We start from the raw sequence: 19,337 nt of genomic DNA on the forward strand, positions 1-19,337 counted from the left end.
CATTGACATGCTAATCTCTCACCATACAATGGCCACCCCCACAGCTTCGTTTATCAAGATTTCTATCTTACATTTAGATGCAAATTTCATCTATAGCCCCGCCCACTGATCCTTGGGCTACACCCATCTCAAACCTTTAGAACTCCCTGCCTTAGCAGTGCTTCCTGCTTCAGCCGTTCTCACCTGATAACTATTGCTTGTGTTGCGATCGAAACGTCGTGATATTGTGATTATTTTTATTCTATCTACGTGGCTTTACCGAAAGACCCAAAGAATACATGTTAAAGGCTTAATTTGTTCGAAAACTATCGGAAGTTGACCTTTTTCACCCTAAAAACAGGTTCTAATATTTAAACAATTTTAATTAAATAAACGTTATAAAACATATTAATCCATTAATATTAATAGAAATGTGGATGCATAATATAGCATAAAAATACATAAAAGGCATGAAATAAAAATTATTACTTTAGGCTAAGAGGATGGATGGTTTAAAGGGTTGGAGAAGCTGGGGTGAGAGAAATTTTCCTGCTTAATTTGCACACTAATAATTATTTTCCTCACTTTGTCTTCACATTAATTTTAGGGGCGATTGTTATTGATCATAACTTTTAAGTAAAAAAACACTTAAGTATTCACGAAAGCTGTTTTCATAAGCAACACACATGAAACATTGAAAAGCTAGCAGCTAGTTGCTCTCAAAACGCTCATAAAAGGGCGTCGCTGATTGAGGCCTGCTAAGTCCACTTAGGAGTGCTCCAATTGCCCGAAATTGGCAACCGCATATCGTAAAACATCGTTAATATAAAATGTGTCTTGAATATAAACAAGGGGATCCTATAGGAGGCGGATCATTAATCGAAAAATCGTTAATGATGGCATCGTAAACCGAGGGACCACTGTTATTGCCAACGACGAGGCGCGAATATCGCCGAGGTAGAGCGAGGCAAAGTTTTGACTCCCACATCCTGACCACCCCATCTTCCCCTGCTCGCATTCGCTCCCAAGATGCGTGACAGACCATTGTGTACCAACGCCATGATCCGCATTTGCCGCATTCTAAATATTACCCACAAATTACTGACGAATTGGGAATACACATAGCAATCGTCACTCCCTACTGGCAGACTAACGGCCCCCGGCTGCCGAGTTATCTTGTGCTACACAGGGACAATTGCCACTTGGGGTGGGCCTTTTAAAAATGCGTTTGAGATGTGATACAGGTCGACTATCATATGCAAAGTGCTCTGTATGTATGCACGTTTAACTTATTTCGCCACTGTACACAGCCAACCGTGCTAATCGGAGGTGCGGGGGGAAGGATATGGGATATGGCTCGAAGAAACGAGGGTCTTAAGGAGGTCGTTCTATCAAAACAAGTCATTATGACGAAGGTAGAGTATTATATTACAACACGGTGATACACAAAGCTGCGCGATATGAAGTTCTTTTATTTTGGCAATTTCTGGCTTTTCCTATAAAAAAGTGCACGGACACGCAGATAGGAGGCGAGACCACCTCCCTCCGTGGCACTTCCACTAACACGGCACGACGAAGAGGAGGAGGAAAAACACTAGCAGCAAAGGGGTGGCTCAGTCCACAGGGCGGCAAGCTCATCACCAGATCAATGGTTCGTCAGGGCCAGATTAAGTTGAACCGATGTTATATAATTTTTCGGGACCCAGAACCATAAGTTTGTGATTAAATCGGGTTGTAAATCAAACCACAGGAACCCGATTAATCAAGTTGTGATTAAAATTGGTTCATCACATGCAGCGAGTTGATTTTGCTCAGCCAGGTCACCAATGTGTGTACTTAAAAAAAAACATCAATTAAACTCAGTTTTGCACCTTCATCCTGTCTAAAACCCAGCCCTGAAAATATCGGTTTTAAAACCGTGCGACAAACATAAGTGCTTCCCCCATAATGCGTGGACCACAGCTGATTTGCAGGGACCGTAGCGCGATAACATCCGATCTCCACTGGCTGCTCTCTAACACAAAGGGTCACACCGTTCTGTCGAGACTCCCCGAGTGATTCTTGGTCTCGCGACGACAACACGGATAGCACTCTCGGGACAGATGTGGAAGGGGAGGAAAAAACAGACTTTTTTTTTAACTAACTGGTCCCTGCCACGGGAATGTGAAAATTGCCTCCAACGATGGAGATGAGCAGAGCCACTACCCAATGTGAAAGAGCGGGGGAGGGGGACACCGACTATACACGACCACAATACAAAAAAACAACAGTGGCAGCGGTTATGCTAGTAAAACGCAAGCACAAAATGGTAGCACACATTACTTGTCACTCATCCTTGCCTTCCTTTCCCTCACAGCAGGGGTCAGAGGGGATCCTCTGACCCCTGCTGTGAGGATCCTGGTAAAAGCCCTGAAGCCACTGGACCCCCATGGAGGGGGTTGGGGGGGTAGTGGTTTGGTCCCGGGCGTCTTTATGGTACCTATAGCTTGGAGCTATCGCAGTGACCCGGCTTTCAGTTAAAAAGCCACTCATACCTGAAACAATACAGTTTATAAACGCCGATGTGAATCACTGCTCACAAACCATGACACACCGATGGATACAAGCCCCGATGTTTATTTCTGCCTGTAAACCATGACCCTCATAAAATACTGCCCTAGCCTACACCCTGACCCTAGCTAGCCCTGATTATAAGCCTTGACCCAAACTCTGACCAGTCGTGACCCTAAACCTAGCCTCATAATAAACGCAGATTCTTAACCCAGACTCTAGCCCCGACCCTAACCCTGATTTTAAACCCACGACTAAACCTGACCATAAACCAAGAGCCTAACCAAAATCTATCGTGATGTGAACTTGAAAAATGTGGTCTGCGTATTCACTGCATCACGTCCTTATTTTCAACTGGCGCCAAGCTATTGGGAAGCTCACCGCGTATCCCCCGCCCCCCCCACCAGCACCGCGCACTGTCACACACGTTCAGTCAGGCAAAGTGCAGAGTAAAATAATCATGTCATTAAATTAATAACCAAACGACGCAAGTGCACTCGGTAAGATCATCGTTAAGACGTCCAGTGAACCAAGTAGATCATGTAAACCACTACGCAATGACGGGAGGACTGTGAAACTAGGACGGGAGGAAGGGTTACATCTAATTTAGAAACCACCCATCTGTAAGCGAGTAAGAACGCAACAGCGGGGAAACTCGGAACCGGTGCCAAACCTGTGTCACCATGTGTACCCGCGTATCCCTTTGTGTTCAATTCTCCATGTGTGCCCGCGTGTCATCGTATGTCCTCGTGTGTCCAAACGTGTCCCAGTGTGTCCACGCAAGTCCCGGTGTGGCCCTGTGTATCCCCATGTGTTGACGTGTGTTCCCGTATATCCCCGTGTATCCCTTCATGTTTACGTCTCCATGTGTGTCCGCATGTCATCGTGTGTCCCGGTTTTGGTGACGGTGATGGCACCGTCATGCTGCGTCCTGGTTAGCAAGTTGAATGGTGACCTTCTTCCGGATTGGCGCCTTGCCTCTCTTCGCCTGGGTCTGTGTGGTGATTCGGAGAGCAGAGAGGGGTGGGGGGGTGGGGCAGAGACAGAGATGATAAAGCAGTGGGCATGATGGCACGTAGTGGTGGTGTTGACGATAGTCGGGGTGGTGGTGATTTTGATGTTGATGATGTTGATGGTGATTATGGTGATATCATCACCTCGCTCCGGGCTGGTTTCCCTGATGGAGGCCGTGCTACCTTGGAGGCCGGGGCAGTCTTAGGCTTGGGGGGAGGGGGAGCCTCTTCATCCGATTGGTCCATCGTCTTGGGGTCAAAGGGCTCCAATTTGGGATGCGGGCCTGAGAGAAATGCACAAAATCCCCCCGTCAAGTGCTGTTAGCGAGTAGCACCTAGGAAGGTCGGCATGGCACACGAGGGGGCGGGTGGCCAGGACTACGCCCGGCCGTCTTTATATCCCTAGTGGTGATGTTTACACATCGTACCAGGTACTCATTTGAGGCCGAGTTGACCTAGGGGAAGCCCAGGACCGATTCAGATAATAATTGTTACTGGTGTTGGCCGTGAGCGGAAATCCAACTTGGGTCGTGGGGTTCGTAGTGCAGCACGCAAACCGTGACACTACCACTCCCCACAATGTGGGTCTGAGACAAATGCACACATACACACGCACACACGTAAACACAACAACAACAGCCACCATTCGCCACTTATTGGCAGTGATGTCACCACAGCGCGTGTGCCAGGCTAGGTCCACTTTGAGGCCACATGAAGTCTTCTTGGTTCTTTCGGTAAAGTCACGTAGAAGGAAAGTAATAAAATAATAAAAATAAAACATAAAATAATTCTCACGACGTTTCGGCCACAACGCAAGCATCCGTCCTCAGGTGAAAACCAGGTCTGTCGAAGCGAATTATTTTATTATGTTTTATTTTTATTATTTTATTACTTCCCTTCTACATGACTTTACCGAAAGAACCAAGAAGATGAATCCCTGCAGTCACGAAAGCTTTAAATCGAAAGCCACATGAAGTGTCGGAGGCTCACTGATATGCGGTCACGAGACCCACATGCTGCGAGTTAAACGACTCCCCTTGGTAAAATTGGCTTTGAATCAGTACCTAGTATGGTAGGTGCACTGGGGATACAAATGATTCCGGGCGTAGTGCTGGTCACACTACCCCCTTGTGTGCCATGCCAGCCTGCAGAGGTGCTCGCTAACAACACTTGCCCCCTAACAGCTTGTTAAAAGCTATAGGGGGGGATCCTTGTCTCTGTGTTGTTGTATACGTGCATGTGTACATACATGTGTGTATGTTATGTATGTTGTGTACGTGCGTATATGTTGTATACATACATGTGTACGTGTGTGTATGTATGTTGTGTACGTGCATGGGTAGGGGTGTGTGTGTGTGCATACCAGGCCCCCACGTGACACCATCCCCCACCCCTCCCAGTGCAATGTCCTGCATGCTGAAGCTGCGCAGGCGATCAGAGAGGGCTCCCTGACCCTGCACACACACACACACAAGACAAAGATCCCCATATAGCCTTAGCAGACTGTTGGGGCAAGTGTTGTTAGTGACAACTTTTGAAGGCTGGGATGGCACACGAGGGGGTGCGTGGCCAGCACCACGCCCGGCTGCCTTTGTTTTGCCATTGGCGATGTTTACACACCATATCAGAAACTCATTTGAGGCTGAGTCGACCTAAGGGCCAGTTCAGATAATCATCACTGGTGTTGGCCATGAGCGGGAATCGAACTCGGGTCGCCGGGTTCATAGCGCAGCGTGCTAACCGCTACACTACCATTCCCCACACACACAATAACAAGAACCACCATTCACCACTTAGTAGTGGTGACGTCACCACGACGATTGTACAGGCTATGTGCACGTTAAGTCCACTTCAAGTGTTGAACGCCCGCTGGCAGAAGGTCACGAGACAGACCCAGGTGCCATGGGTTGACTAAGGTGACTGGCTGATGCACCACCTGTGCCCCCGACTGTGCCAACTTGCTGTGCTTGTTGTTGTGAGCATCGCTGCTCTGCCCTCCGTTGTTGCTGGAGGCCGACTGCCTCCAACTGCCCAGTAGCATCCTTCACGAGCCTCCACAGAGGCCGATCTTCACACTGATGGTATCAGTCATCGGCAAGTCCACTCAGCTCCACATCCTCTTGTACCACATCACTCAATCTCTTCTGTAGCCCTTGCCATGCCCATTTAGCGCCCTCTATCTGGCCAAACAAAAGCTATTTAGGCATGCGGTGGCTGGGCATGTGGGCTACATGACCTAGCCAATGCAGCCTTGCCTGCTGGAAGAACTCACTGATGGGATTTTATTCAGATTTTTAAGGATTTGAGAGCTCACACAATCCAGCCTGGTTAAACCCAGGATGGATCGTAGGCAGGCCAGCATTTTCCTAACTCATGAAGATGTTCCATTAGGGGGGTCCACGTTTTGCAAACATAGAGAAGGGGGTCATGATTGTGGCCAAGAAGACGTGAAGCTCATGTAGAGCGACAGACTAGGTAGCTTGCACACATCATTACGCAGCCGATGAAAAGATAATGCCGCTCGGCTGATTCGGAGTGAGACCTCTTGTCAAACTGGAGCCAGTCATGAGCACACTGCTCAGGTCTAGAAAAGTCTCTACTCTTTCCACAATTGCTCCATCACCAATTGGGAGTTGTTGGGGTGGAGTGGTTGGTGGCACAAAGTACCCAGGCAGGTGCTTAGTTTTGGTGGGGCTGATGTTAAGTGGCATGCTCCAGGATCAGCAGTAGCGCCTCCAACTCCTCCTCTGAGTGAGCAGCAATCACCAGATCATCAGCATACATAACATGGTTGACCAATAGGGAGCCATCCCTTGACTGCACCCCAGCATCAATCAGTCTCCCATTGTATCTGTACCAGATGGAAATTCCTCCAGTACAGCCATCGAAGGCTTCACGAACTACTTGGTCGAAATAAGATGGTAAATAATGTGGGAGCCAGAGGACATCCCTGTTGCACGCCAAGGTGAACAGGAAATGGCTCCAACTTCCGACCACGTAGTTTTACCTGGGCCTTCCCACCATCATGAAGGTCCTTAATGATTATGGTCCAGACTGTTATGATGTAATATAGGATAGTCTGCACACAAACACCACACTTCCAGCATTTCACTTGGGAGATCATCTCTGTCCAGCACTTTTCTTGGTCTAAGACTGGATCACCTTCTGTATTTCCTCAACAGATGGCACTTCAGCCAGCCATTCACACGGGGTGACTACTTCTTCCAATATTTGACATACCACAGCCTCAGCAGAGTCATCCCCAGTTTGCCCCATGATGTTTTCCAGGCTGAGGTATTTCCCCTCCCCCAATACCTCACAATAACGCTCAGAAAATCTGCAAATCTTTCCCCTAATGATGGTGATAGGTGTGGCACTGCAAGTTCCTTTTTTGATGGAGTTACAGAGATCTGTGATCATGGGCTACCGAGGCAGACTTCATCTCCTCAGCAACCCACGGCCACCACCCATCCTTGCAGCATCGCATGGCTCTTCAAACCTTTGAGTGAAGGCTACGGTAAACCTCATTCTCTGACATGGGATGCTGTAGACAGTGGGAGTGAGCCTGCTGCTTTTTCTCAGCCAGCCAGAACACCTCTCAACCAGGGTCTCTGGGGAGGTTTGGGCAAAGAAGTCCAGCAGCCTCCTTCCATTGTTATTGAGCTGATCTGGTCCATGCCTTCCAATCACTCCAGCCCAGGTGCCAGCATCATGGCCCACTTGGGCATTAAAGTCACGCAACAGGATGACTATCCCAAGTGGCCACTTTACCTAGCACCTGTAACAGGTCATAGAAGGCATCTGACTCCTCAGCCTTGCCTGCGCATCCCTCTACTGATGTTCATCTTCGTTGTGGGCATAAGTAACAAACACTACCACTCCTTCTCTCTGGTTGATGGGAAGGCGAGCCCACAGTAGTATGGGGCTTACAGCTTCCCACACCTCACCACCACGCTCCCACACCCCCTTCATTCTTTTGTTTAGAAGAGCCACTCCCTGTTTGGCAGTCTCCTGCCCTCAGTAGAGAACTGTGCACCGCTTATGGTGGGTGGAGCCAGAGCCAGTCCACCGGAACTCCTGAATGCCGCAGAGATCCAGAATGTACTGGTCCAGCTCCCGACAGAGGAGTGGCAGCCTCTCCTCCGCATTGAGCGTTCAAACATTCCACTTGGCCACCCGCAATGGCTTTTTGCTGTTTCTGGAAGAACCCCGAGGGTAAGGATTCAGTCTCCTGGCTCTGCCAAAAGGGGTTTGGCCAGGAGACGTCATAGACACCTGTCCCCCTGGGACCTCGGGCACAGGCTTAGTTAGATTTTTTCCACGTGGTTTAGTGGTACTTGAGTTTAATGTGGAGGGGTTACCAGCCCCTCGCACCCGTGGCTACAAACGCCATGAGGGGAATGGCCAATTGAAATTGGTCCTCCCTGCCATGGTGCTGCTCACCACAGTAATACCGTCCGGCACCACCAAGGAGGTATGGGGTTGTTTTGCCAGACAGACACAAGTACACACACACACACAATGCCTCCCCATGTCTAACAGAGTATTCTGTGGTGCACATCTCAGTGTTTCCCCCCATGTCCCCTGTGTCTTCTCGTGTCTCTCCAATGCCCCCACGCCTCCCAGTGACTTCCTGCATCTCCCCATGTCTCTGTCTCCCCATCTCTCCCCAAATCTCCGTGTCTCTACGTATCTCTCCATCACTCCCTACGTCTCCCCATGCCTCCATGCATCTCTATAGTCTCATCTCTTCCCGTGTCTCCCCATCTTTCCCCGCATCTCCCCATCTCTCCCCGCGTCTCCCCATCTCTATCTCTTCCAATGTCTCCCCATCTCTCCCCGCGTTTCGCCGCACCTTGGCAGCGGCGGTGGCCGCAGCGGTAGCGGCGAGGTTGAGTCCACGCCGCCCAAAATACTTCACAGTCTCGTAGCCGCGCTCCTTCGCCTGCTGGATGTAGCCATCTATCTCCTGGGAGCACGGGGTGGGGGACAGGGGCGCGGGGTGGTAACCGGAGGTGAGATTATAAACACAGCTTGGGGGGCAGCGTGTGGCATTGTGCACTGGGCATGTGGGGGTGGGGAGCTGGGTACCCGCGCATCCCCTGGGAGTACGGCGGGTTGGGGTGTAGGGCGAGGCGTACGGAAGAGGGATTATAAACATGCAGGCGGGGAGCTGCTGCTGTGTGGGGTCGCGACAACCTGGGAACGCCAGCACAAGGGACATCCACTGGAGAGGGGTATACGATCAGTGCCAGAAGCAGTAGAAACCTCACAAAGCCAGGCTCAAGTTAGCCAGAATTCGGAAGAATACTGAAATGTAAAAGAAGACTTGCTTTACGAATACACCAAAAACTAATTTTATACGTGGGCTTTCACAACCGATATGATTCGCTAGAGTGCAGCCCGTCCGACAGATGGGGTCATCTTCCTCATCTACTCTCAAATATTCTTCTCCTACGGACTGCTCCACCATTGGCTCCACACCTACTCTTTTGGCAACTCTCAACACTCACCAGGCACCTTTCACTACTCACCACCTTGCACTTTCACCAGATAATCACCAGACACCCACCTGACCCTCACCAGACACACCTAATACCTTACCACTTGGTAGAAACTCACCAGGACACTATTCTGACACCAGACACTACTCCCCTGAATATCAGCAGACATCCCCCACCGCTCACCTTCACTAGCCACCAGCCTCATCGTTCACACACTCGCCAGAACAAGTGAAGAAACACTTACCACGCCCACACAAATTACAAATCAAGAAGGGCAATGCCACGGTCATCATGGAAAAACCGTGTACAACCACAAAATTCAGGAAACTACTTAATGATGGAAGCTACACAAAAATAAAAAGAGATCCCACCAACAGCCTCGTTACAAAAACGAACAGTATCACCGATTCAGCTTCATTAATTGAACAGAACAAATGGTTTTCCTTAAAACCTTCTGCTGCTAGACCACGCAGATTATATGGCTTACCAAAAATCCATAAAGAAGGTACACCCCTTCATCCCATCGTCTCTACCATTGGCTCACCCACCTACAAACTGTCTGAGACCTTACAGCCATTCACTGGTAAGACCACCTGTTCTGTACTTAACTCAGCTCACCTGGAATCATCAGTTAAGGACATCTCACTGTCCCCAGGTGATTTGCTCGTTAGTTTCGATGTTGTTTCTTTGTTCACCAAAGTCCCTGTGCCCGATACCATTGCAATCATTGAAGATTTGGTCCAAAAAGGATTGAATGCTGATGTACCGGCCTTGGTGAGACACTGCCTCACCAATACATACTTTACCTGGAATGGAACATTCTACAAACAAACTCAAGGCACCCCAATGGGTTCTCCCTTATCTCCAGTTGCAGCCAATGTTTTCATGGACATATTTGAGACAGATGCCATCTAGGCATCCACTCTATACCAGTCCTTGAGGAAGAGGTACGTGGATGACACGTTTGTCATCTGGCCACATGGCCTACCGGCTCTGAACCAATTCCTCAACCACATCAATTCCATACACCCAGCCATCAAATTCACCATGGAGTGTAGAAAAGGATCGCAAGCTACCTTTCTTGGCTGTCTTAATCAAAGAGACCAGATGGCTCAATGAGCCACTCTGTCTACAGGAAAGCAACCCATACTGATGCCTACCTAAAACCTGACTCCCACCACCATCCATCCCAGAAGAATTCCCTCATCAAAACTCTACACCATAGAGCTCAATGTATCTCCGACCATAAACACCTAACCAGCAAACTCAAACACGTACACCAAGCTCTCAAGGCGAATGGATACTCTGACTACACAATCCGCAAAGCCATCACCCCAACTGGGAGGAAGGCGCCATCTGAGGGTCCAATCAAAACCATGACCTTGCCATACATAGCAGGGGTAACCAAAAAGATTTCCAAAATCATGAACAAACAAGATCCAGGTCCGATTCAACACAGTACATAAAATTCGTGATCTGATCCCATCTGTGAAGGACAAGATCCCTGACATGTAATATCCCAGCGTCCACAAACTAAGCTGGATCTGCGGTAGCAGTTATATTGGTGAAACTAAGCGACATGTCTCGGACCGTGTTCGTGAGCATAAGGCAGATTTGAAACACGGTAGGACCAATGCTTCTGCCATGGCTGATCATTCTTTTAATGCGGCTGGTTCACAGGAAATTGATTTCTCTTAGACGATGGTACTTTGCCAGCCCACTGGCTATCAACAAAGATTAGTTCATGAAGCCATCTATATGTAATGGGTTCAATCAGGGCACACACTAGAACTTGGAGGCAACACGTTTTATTAACCAACCCCACATAACTCTGAACGGAATAACAACATAAGGTGATAACCCACAGTTCCTACACTAAGCTATGTACACTGGAGTATGGCTATGTACATTATGGATGGAGCAACTACAAATCTGACCCAGGTCAGCCAACACGCTGTTTGGTCCACGTGCGCGACGCCCGGAGACCCGAAGACCGGCAGACGACGAAGGTTTTTTCCCAGCCAGGACGAACCCCGGTCCCCCCCGGGGCTCGGCTCTTATGCTTACGGCATTGCCAGGCCCTGTCCTTATGTGTTTTGCAGAATTCGGTAATGCTGTGCCCTTGAACGCCACGCTCATTCACGTGCTTCGTGAGAGCTCTCGCTCACCCTCTCTCTTTCTAGTATGTAAATTTACGTAGCAAAAATGTCGATAAACTTGAATTCCCTGAGAAACAGCCTCCCATCTCTTGAGTTGACTGATGTAATATGGTGCGGTGGTAAGGTGGCGACGCAGTGTGGTTGTCATGTGGCGTGGTACGGTAGGGTTGTAAGGTGTGGTGCGGTGTAGTATGGTGATGCAGCGTGGTAATCTTTGGTGTTGTGTATGTGGTGTGATGGTATAGCAGCGCAGTGTGTTGTTTTGTATGTGTAGAGATTGTATCACTACCAACGATACTTACCTGATGTGGTTGACACCGCATGACATGGATAACCAGGAAGTAAAAACAAGTCCTCAGATTGGTACTTAGCAGGCTTGAAATGGGATTGGTTAGAGGCAGGGAAATTGAAGGAATTGGAGGAGAAATACAAATGGAAAGAGCAGAAAACGGAGGACGATTGACAGGGAGGTCAGATGGGATCCGTTAGAAAAAGTGGAAGGTGAGGGAAAGCAAGGGTGGCACAGTCGGGTTTTTTACAATCGGGTTTAATTGTCTTTTTATATTAAACCCGATCATCTGAGATTGGGAGAAATCCGGTTTAATTGGTTCTAATTTCAGAACCGCACTTCTCAACGATGGGCTTCATCCATTCCAAGCTAAGGAACTCACTGGCACCCACGATTGAGGAGAAGCTCGAGTTCATCAAGACCAACCTGCCCGCCGCATTCTACGACTACCCCGTGCCCGACAGCCCCGAGTACGATAGCAGCATCGACGAGGAAGCAGCCTAAGCCTATCAGAGTTTCGTATTCATTAAACCAGGTTTTAATTCCCCGAAATCGGGTTTAATTGTATTAAAGAAAAAACCCTATGCCTGCCGCTGGAAAAATCGGGTTTTTTCCACCAATGAGGGAAAGTAGGTCAAGGAACCTTCGAGAAACGGGCTTCAGGGATAAAAAGGGGGAGGAAAAGCGAGAGCTCAAGATGCTTGGGGTGAAGGGAATCCTTGAAGACCCGTGTGTCTCATGCTGGAAGGAATAAAGACTCCTATTATTGAAAACTATGGTGTCAGGTGTCACTACATATGTGTCACAGTGCTGCGGTGTGGTACGGCCGGGTTGTACGCTGCAGTGTAGTATGGTTGGGTTGTACACTGCGGTGTGGTAAGGTTAGGTTGTACACTGCTGTATGCCGCAGTGAGGTGTAGCACGGTGATGCGGACACCTTCTCTCGAGAGGCGAGCGCCGGGTGGACAAACTTGCGGTAGAGGAGCGAGGAGCCACGCGTGTATGGCGACAGCAGCCACACCACCATGCCGATTTTACACTCGTGGTAAAACGGCAGCCTGCCCACCACACAACACACACTCCACCACATCACCACTGTACACACGCCACCACCGCCTAAACCAGGCATGGGTTGGGAGACACGGCACACGTAGCCAGGGAGCCCTGGCCTGTGCCTATGCAAGGTCCCAGAATCTTGACACGTGCCTTCATCCATTTACGCACTCGTGCAATTAACAGCGGTAATCCTGTGATGTTTCTGTAACTTTACATTACTGCGAATGCTTTTGAAAAATAACTTTGCTCTCCCGGCCATGGCCAGGCCAGGCGGTGGCATTGTTTCCCATGAGACTCGGATGTCAATGAGAGCCATGTAACAGGAGAACCGGCTGTGGCCGCGCGAGGTGGTAGAGTTTTTTACCATGAGACAAGGATGTCTGTGAACGTCTCCACGGCGAGGAATAACGCAAACACGATCCAGTACATCATCCACTTTACCTGCACACAGGGACAGGGGGACGTGGGGGGCACGGGGACAACACAGAGGCATGGTGACATGATGGGAACACGGAGATATGGGGCCAAGATACATTGCCACAGGGAGATGTGGAGATGCGGGACAGAGACAGAAAGACACAGGGCATGGAGCACATAGACACATGACATGCAGACATGGGAAAACAGTTCAAAAGTCAGATTATGAAGCAGACGGAAGTGATGATAACGGTGGAGGTGGGGACAATGTTCACCCAATTGGTGACGGTGGTGACAGGGAAGATTGTGATGATGGTGATGGGAAAGATGGTGATAGTGGAGATGGGGAAGATGGTTATGATGGTGATGGGGAAGACGGTGATGGTGGTTTATGGTGGTGATGAGGATGGCGATGGGGAAGATAGTGATGATGGTGGTCGTGGTTCATGGGGTGGTGATGGTGGTCGTGATCAGGATGGTGGTGACTGGTGATGATAGTGGTTGTGATGGTGGTTGCGATGGTGGTGGTGATGGTATAACACGGGGAGGTACTCACATACTCACGGACGTTCTTCGTCTTCACGGCCTTGTATGAGGCATACGCGGGATAAAGCGTGCCAAACACCAGCCTACACAACACACACACACAGATCCCGCATATACAGTGAGGGAAAAAAGTATTTGATCCCTTGCTGATTTTGTACGTTTGCCCACTGACAAAGAAATGATCAGTCTATAATTTTAATGGTAGGTTTATTTGAACAGTGAGAGACAGAATAACAACAAAATCCAGAAAAACGCATGTAAAAATTTTTATAAATTGATTTTCATTTTAATGAGGGAAATAAGTATTTGACCCCTCTGCAAAACATGACTTAGTACTTGGTGGCAAAACCCTTGTTCGCATTCACAGAGGTCAGACGTTTCTTGTAGTTGGTCACCAGGTTTGCACACATCTCAGGAGGGATTTTGTCCTACTCCTCTTTGCAGATCTTCTCCAAGTCATTAAGGTTTCGAGGCTGACGTTTGGCAACTCGAACCTTCAGCTCCCTCCACAGATTTTCTATGGTATTAAGGTCTGGAGACTGGCTAGGCCACTCCAGGACCTTAATGTGCTTCTTCTTGAGCCACTCCTTTGTTGCCTTGGCCGTGTGTTTTGGGGCAGTCATGCTGGAATACCCATCAACGACCCATTTTCAATGCCCTGGCTGAGGGAAGGAGGTTCTCACCCAAGATTTGACGGTACATGGCCCCGTCCTTCGTCCCTTTGATGCGGTGAAGTTGTCCTGTCCCCTTAGCAGAAAAAACACCCCCAAAGCATAATGTTTCCACCTCCATGTTCGACGGTGGGGATGGTGTTCTTGGGGTCATAGGCAGCATTCCTCCTCCTGCAAACACGGCGAGTTGAGTTGATGCCAAAGAGCTCCATTTTGGTCTCATCTGACCACAATACTTTCACCCAGTTGTCCTCTGAATCATTCAGATGTTCATTGGTAAACTTCAAACGGGCATGTAAATGTGCTTTCTTGAGCAGGGGGACCGTGCGGGCGCTGCAGGATTTCAGTCCTTCACGGTGTGTGTTACCAACTGTTTTCTTTGTGACTATGGTCCCAGCTGCCTTGAGATCATTGACAAGATCCTCTCGTGTAGTTTTGGGCTGATTCCTCACCGTTCTCATGATCATTGCAACTCCACGAGGTGAGATCTTGCATGGAGCCCCAGGCCGAGGGAGATTGACAGTTCTTTTGTGTTTCTTCCATTTGCGAATAATCGCACCAACTGTTGTCACCTTCTCACCAAGCTGCTTGGCGATGGTCTTGTAGCCCATTCCAGCCTTGTGTAGGTCTAAAATCTTGTCCCTGACATCCTTGGAGAGCTCTTTGGTCTGGGCCATGGTGGAGAGTTTGGAATCTGATTGATTGCTTGCTTCTGTGAACAGGTGTATTTTATACAGGTAACAAGCTGAGATTAGGAGCACTCCCTTTAAGAGTGTGCTCCTAATTTCAGCCCGTTACCTGTATAAAATACACCTGGGTGCCAGAAATCTTTCTGATTGAGAGGGGGTCAAATACTTATTTCCCTCATTAAAATGCAAATCAATTTATAACATTTTTCACATGCGTTTTTCTGGATTTTTTTGTTGTTATTCTGTCTCTCACTGTTCAAATAAACCTACCATTAAAATTATAAACTGGTCATTTCTTTGTCAGTGGGCAAACGTTAAAAATCAGCAGGGGATCAAATACTTTTTTCCCTCACTGTATCCTTTAACAGACTGTAGGAGCAAGTGCTGTTAGCAAGCAGCACCTATGAAGGCCGGCATGGAACACGAGGGGGTGGCTGGCCAGCACCACGCCCAGTCACCTGTGTCTCCCTAGTGGCAATATTTTTTTACACACTGCACCAGGTACTCATTTGAGGCTGAGTCGACATCGGGGAGGCTTAGGAATGGTTCAGATAATAATCACTGGTGTTAGCTGTGAGCAGGAATCGGACTCGGGTCGCCGGGTTCGTATCGCAGCACGCTAACCGCAAGGTTAACTAATACATATGTAACGTCGTCTAAGTTTTACTATATTGTATAATGTATATAAACAGTAAGAGAAGACTCCAGCAAGAGTGGACGTTTGAATCAAAATCGGTAGAAGATTTAATCAAATATAACTGCCCCACACTTGGAACAATCGGTAGCGTGTCTACTGTCACTGAGCCAATTCTATTGTTATTATTGTACGACTTGACGCGGAGACCTCACAACCCAGCCGCTCTCTCATCTTCTCCAGGATTAACTGCCTCGTTACTGCCCTTCTTATCTGCTCTTCGATTCACTCAGCTGCCTTAACTGCCCTTCAACTCCCTTAACTGACAGCCTCGTGGCTGTCCGATGACCACACTCCACGTCACAGCCATGAGCTGCTGTATGGGAGGGGCTATGTCCACTCAGTGGCGCTGTCGGCGTTCAGATTCAGCCCCGTGAGTAGGGGGTCTCATCCCTGCATTTCCCCACTGTGGTGCCACATCTCTTTACCGTACAGCCCCCAAAGTCCCCTATACAGGAGGAAGTATCGTCATAAGGACTGTGTTCCACTACAAGGACAGATTCCCCTTGCCTGTTGGGGCAAGTGCTGTTAGTGAGCACTTATGATAGCCGGCACGGCACACGAGGGGATGGGTGGCCAGCACCACGCCCGGCCGCCTTTGTCTCCATCGTGGTAATTTTTTTACACTGCACCAGGTACTCATTTGAGGCGGAGTTGACCCAGGGAAGGCCCAGGACCGGTTCAGATAATCGTCACTAGCGTTGGTGGCCCTGAGTGGGAATCGTGGCGCAGCTATACTACCGCTCCCCAATCCGCATACTCACAGACACACACAGTCGCATGTAACTCATACAGCTCACCAGTATATAATTACACAGGAACACAACTAATTGACTTCATCCGTCTTCCACATGCACACGAGGTGCACACGAGGTACACACGACCCAGTCTCACAGTTTTTTTTCCGTTCAGCTGCCCTTGTTCCAACACTCAACATCCTCAAGGGCCGGCCGAGTGCCACAGGGACACAGAGCCGGCCTCCTGGGTTCGAATCCGGGTTCCAGCCGCCAGTGGTGAAACCGGCTTCTCAAGAGTAAGTGATGAGTTGGTGGTCCCACCCCGTTTAACCACAGCCTTACCAGAGATCAAGAGACACATATTTACATAGAAACACCACAGCTTTACAAATAACCCAAAGACAAGAACGCCATCGACTTAGACCAATAGAACCCAGGGACCGATGGATCACAGAAACACAAAGATCAGAGATCCATCGAGCACATAGTCCCTTAGATCAAAGAGGTCAGAGACCCATAGACAACATAGACCCATAGATCGCAAATATATATAGGCCTCAGAGACCTAGACAGCACATAGCGATCCATAGATCAAGTAGATCAGAGACCCATAGAGCACATAGACTCATATACTGTATCACATACCCATGGATGACAGAGACATTTCTACCGGTATGTGTAATGTATAGCGCTGTATATTAATATTACTCCCCTGCGCACATTACAAATACAGCTATTCTCAATCCATTGCTTGATGAAGGCCTCCCCAACCTGTGTCGATCAAGGGGGTTGTGTGTGTCCTGTATGTTTGTTCAACTTCTTTCGCGCCGTACGTAGCCAACCGCGCTCATCGGAGGCGATGTTTGTGTGACCATACTTCACCATCTCTGGCCAGTGCCGGGATTGGTGAAGAACAGAAAACACCGGGCAGGTTCAGGCTGCGTCACTCGAGCCGTGCCTGCCAATCTCAGGCGTCAGTGAGCTAACCACAGCGCCACCGCTCCCGCCATCACCGCTACATTGAATGGGGGCGGGTGGGGGGCAGTGGCGCAGTGGTTCGCGCTACGAACCGCAGCCACCAGAGTTCGATTCCCAGCCACGGCCCACATCAGTGGCGAGTGATAACTGACCGGTCCTGGGCCTCCCAAACACCCACATCACCGCAATGACCAGCTTGGTGAAGTATGTTCAAACTAACCTCATGGCTTTCATCCAGCGGTGGATTTATCGCGGCTGATGATGACGATAGTGGCTGTGTTTATACAGAAACCAATTGATGGGCGAGACAGAGATCCCCCGTGATGGGGCAAGTGCTGTTAGCGAGCACCTATGAAGGCCGGCACACGAGGGGTTGGTGTGGCCAGCACCACGCCCGGCCGCCTTTATCTCCCCAGTGCTGATGTTTTACACACCGTACCAGGTACTCGCTTGGGGCTGAGTCGACCTAGGGGAGGCCGATAAACCTGGTTCAGATAATTAATCGCTATCACTGGTGTTGGTCGTGACCGGCGAGGAATCCGCGTGTAGACAGCAGCAGCATAACCAGATAAGACACAGCGACACACAAAGATACAACCCGGAGACACAATATATACAAGAGACAAGGATACACAAGATACCAGGACACACAAGAGACACAGCGATACCCAGGATACACAAGAGACACAGCGATACACAAGATACCCAGGACACACAAGAGACACAGCGATACACAAGATACACGGGGACACACAGGACACACAAGATACACAAGAGACACAAGGATATACAGGCGGTGGTGAGCGGCAGGAGACTCACACGACCAGACGGGAGATGATTCGAGTCACCATGGCGCCCGTCGCCGATGCCGCCGCTGCTGTGGTTCCGATTTGCCGATTTGTATTTATGACGCTGCTACGGATACTAACTAACGCTGTCGATGCTCTATTCCCTGCTGCCACGTTTGATGTTACTATCAAACGTGTCTCCTATTTATTTACTGCTGCTGCTGTTCTCAGCTGTTGATGTCAATGGTTGCCTGTGGCACCTGCACTGCTGCTGTTTCTGCTGCTGTGTATACGGCAGTGCTGAGCCCTGCTGTAACTGCTGGGGCATGGATCTCGATATCGGTGCTGCTGCTGTTGTCTGCTGCTCGTTGCCGGTCTGTCAACACTGCCACTCAGAGCTGCGCTGCTCCACGCTACCCCGCGTCTCCTGTGTCTGCCACTCCTGTCGCTCTCCCCCGTGTGTCTCCGTGCCCCCCTCTCCTCTCCCCGTGTGTCTCTCTCCCTGTGAATTTTCTCTCCCCCCGTGTCTCTCTCCCCGCGTGTCTTTCTCCCCGCGTGTCTCCCCCCGTGTCTCTCTCTCCGTGTCTTACCCCCCGTGTCTCTCACCCCCCGTGTCTCTCTCCCCGTGTGACTCTCTCCCCCCCGTGTCTCTCTCCCCGTGTGACTCTCTCCCCCCCGTGTCTCTCTCCCCGTGTGACTCTCTCCCCCGCGTGTCTCTCTCCCCACGTCTGCTACGTTTGTAACGTATCCCTCGGGACCCCGGCTCCAACTCAAACCGACATAGTCGCCCTCGGCGCCTGAGTTAAAATACCACGAGGACCCAAACATAGTCGCCCTCGGCGCCTGAGTTAAAATACCACGAGGACCCAAACATAGTCGCCCTCTGCGCCTGAGTTAAAATACCACGAGGACCCAAACATAGTCGCCCTCTGCGCCTGAGTTAAAATACCAGGAGGACCCCACGTGGTCGCCCTTGGCGCCTGAGTAAAATACCACGAGGACCCCACATAGTCGTCTTCGGCGCCTGAGTTAAAATACCAGGAGGACCCCACGTGGTCGCCCTTGGCGCCTGAGTAAAATACCACGAGGACCCCACATAGTCGTCTTCGGCGCCTGAGTTAAAATACCAGGAAGACCCCACGTGGTCGCCCTTGGCGCCTGAGTAAAATACCACGAGGACCCCACATAGTCGTCTTCGGCGCCCGAGTAAAAATACCAGGAGGACCCCACGTAGTCGCCCTCGACGCCTGAGTAAAATACCACGACG

At 49.7% G+C, this 19,337-nt stretch overlaps 1 protein-coding gene across 2 annotated transcripts; it reads right to left on the reverse strand.

Annotated features, from left to right (window-relative positions):
* Positions 1-2,566: 2,566 nt before the first annotated feature.
* On the reverse strand, positions 2,567-18,650 carry LOC133340385 (receptor expression-enhancing protein 1-like). 2 transcript variants are annotated; one of them, XM_061548554.1, is made up of 8 exons: positions 18,102-18,650; positions 13,524-13,596; positions 12,915-12,991; positions 12,432-12,552; positions 8,398-8,511; positions 4,906-4,996; positions 3,726-3,826; positions 2,567-3,523 (listed from the first exon to the last, which is right to left on the reverse strand). In XM_061548554.1, exons 1-8 carry the CDS (start codon positions 18,131-18,133, stop codon positions 3,449-3,451), a joined length of 684 nt encoding a protein of 227 aa, XP_061404538.1. In that variant the 5' UTR covers positions 18,134-18,650; the 3' UTR covers positions 2,567-3,448. The 2 variants fall into 2 exon arrangements, with proteins under 2 accessions (XP_061404538.1, XP_061404529.1); XM_061548545.1 differs by having other exon boundaries at positions 3,687-3,826; positions 18,102-18,642.
* Positions 18,651-19,337: the final 687 nt, after the last annotated feature.

The sequence above is a fragment of the Lethenteron reissneri genome, chromosome 2 (assembly GCF_015708825.2).
Source record: "Lethenteron reissneri isolate LAM-NWPU_2019-01 chromosome 2, ASM1570882v1, whole genome shotgun sequence".
Taxonomy (NCBI): Eukaryota; Metazoa; Chordata; class Hyperoartia; order Petromyzontiformes; family Petromyzontidae; genus Lethenteron; species Lethenteron reissneri.

Coding starts and splice junctions, on each gene's coding strand:
- LOC133340385 (XM_061548545.1), bottom strand. CDS start 18,133: ATGGTGACTCGAATCATCTCCCGTCTGGTCGT. Junction 12,553..12,914: donor ACAGACATCCTTGTCTCATG/GTAAAAAACTCT, acceptor TGTGGTGGGCAG/GCTGCCGTTTTACCACGAGT. Junction 8,512..12,431: donor CGCTCGCCTCTCGAGAGAAG/GTGTCCGCATCA, acceptor CCGTGCTCCCAG/GAGATAGATGGCTACATCCA.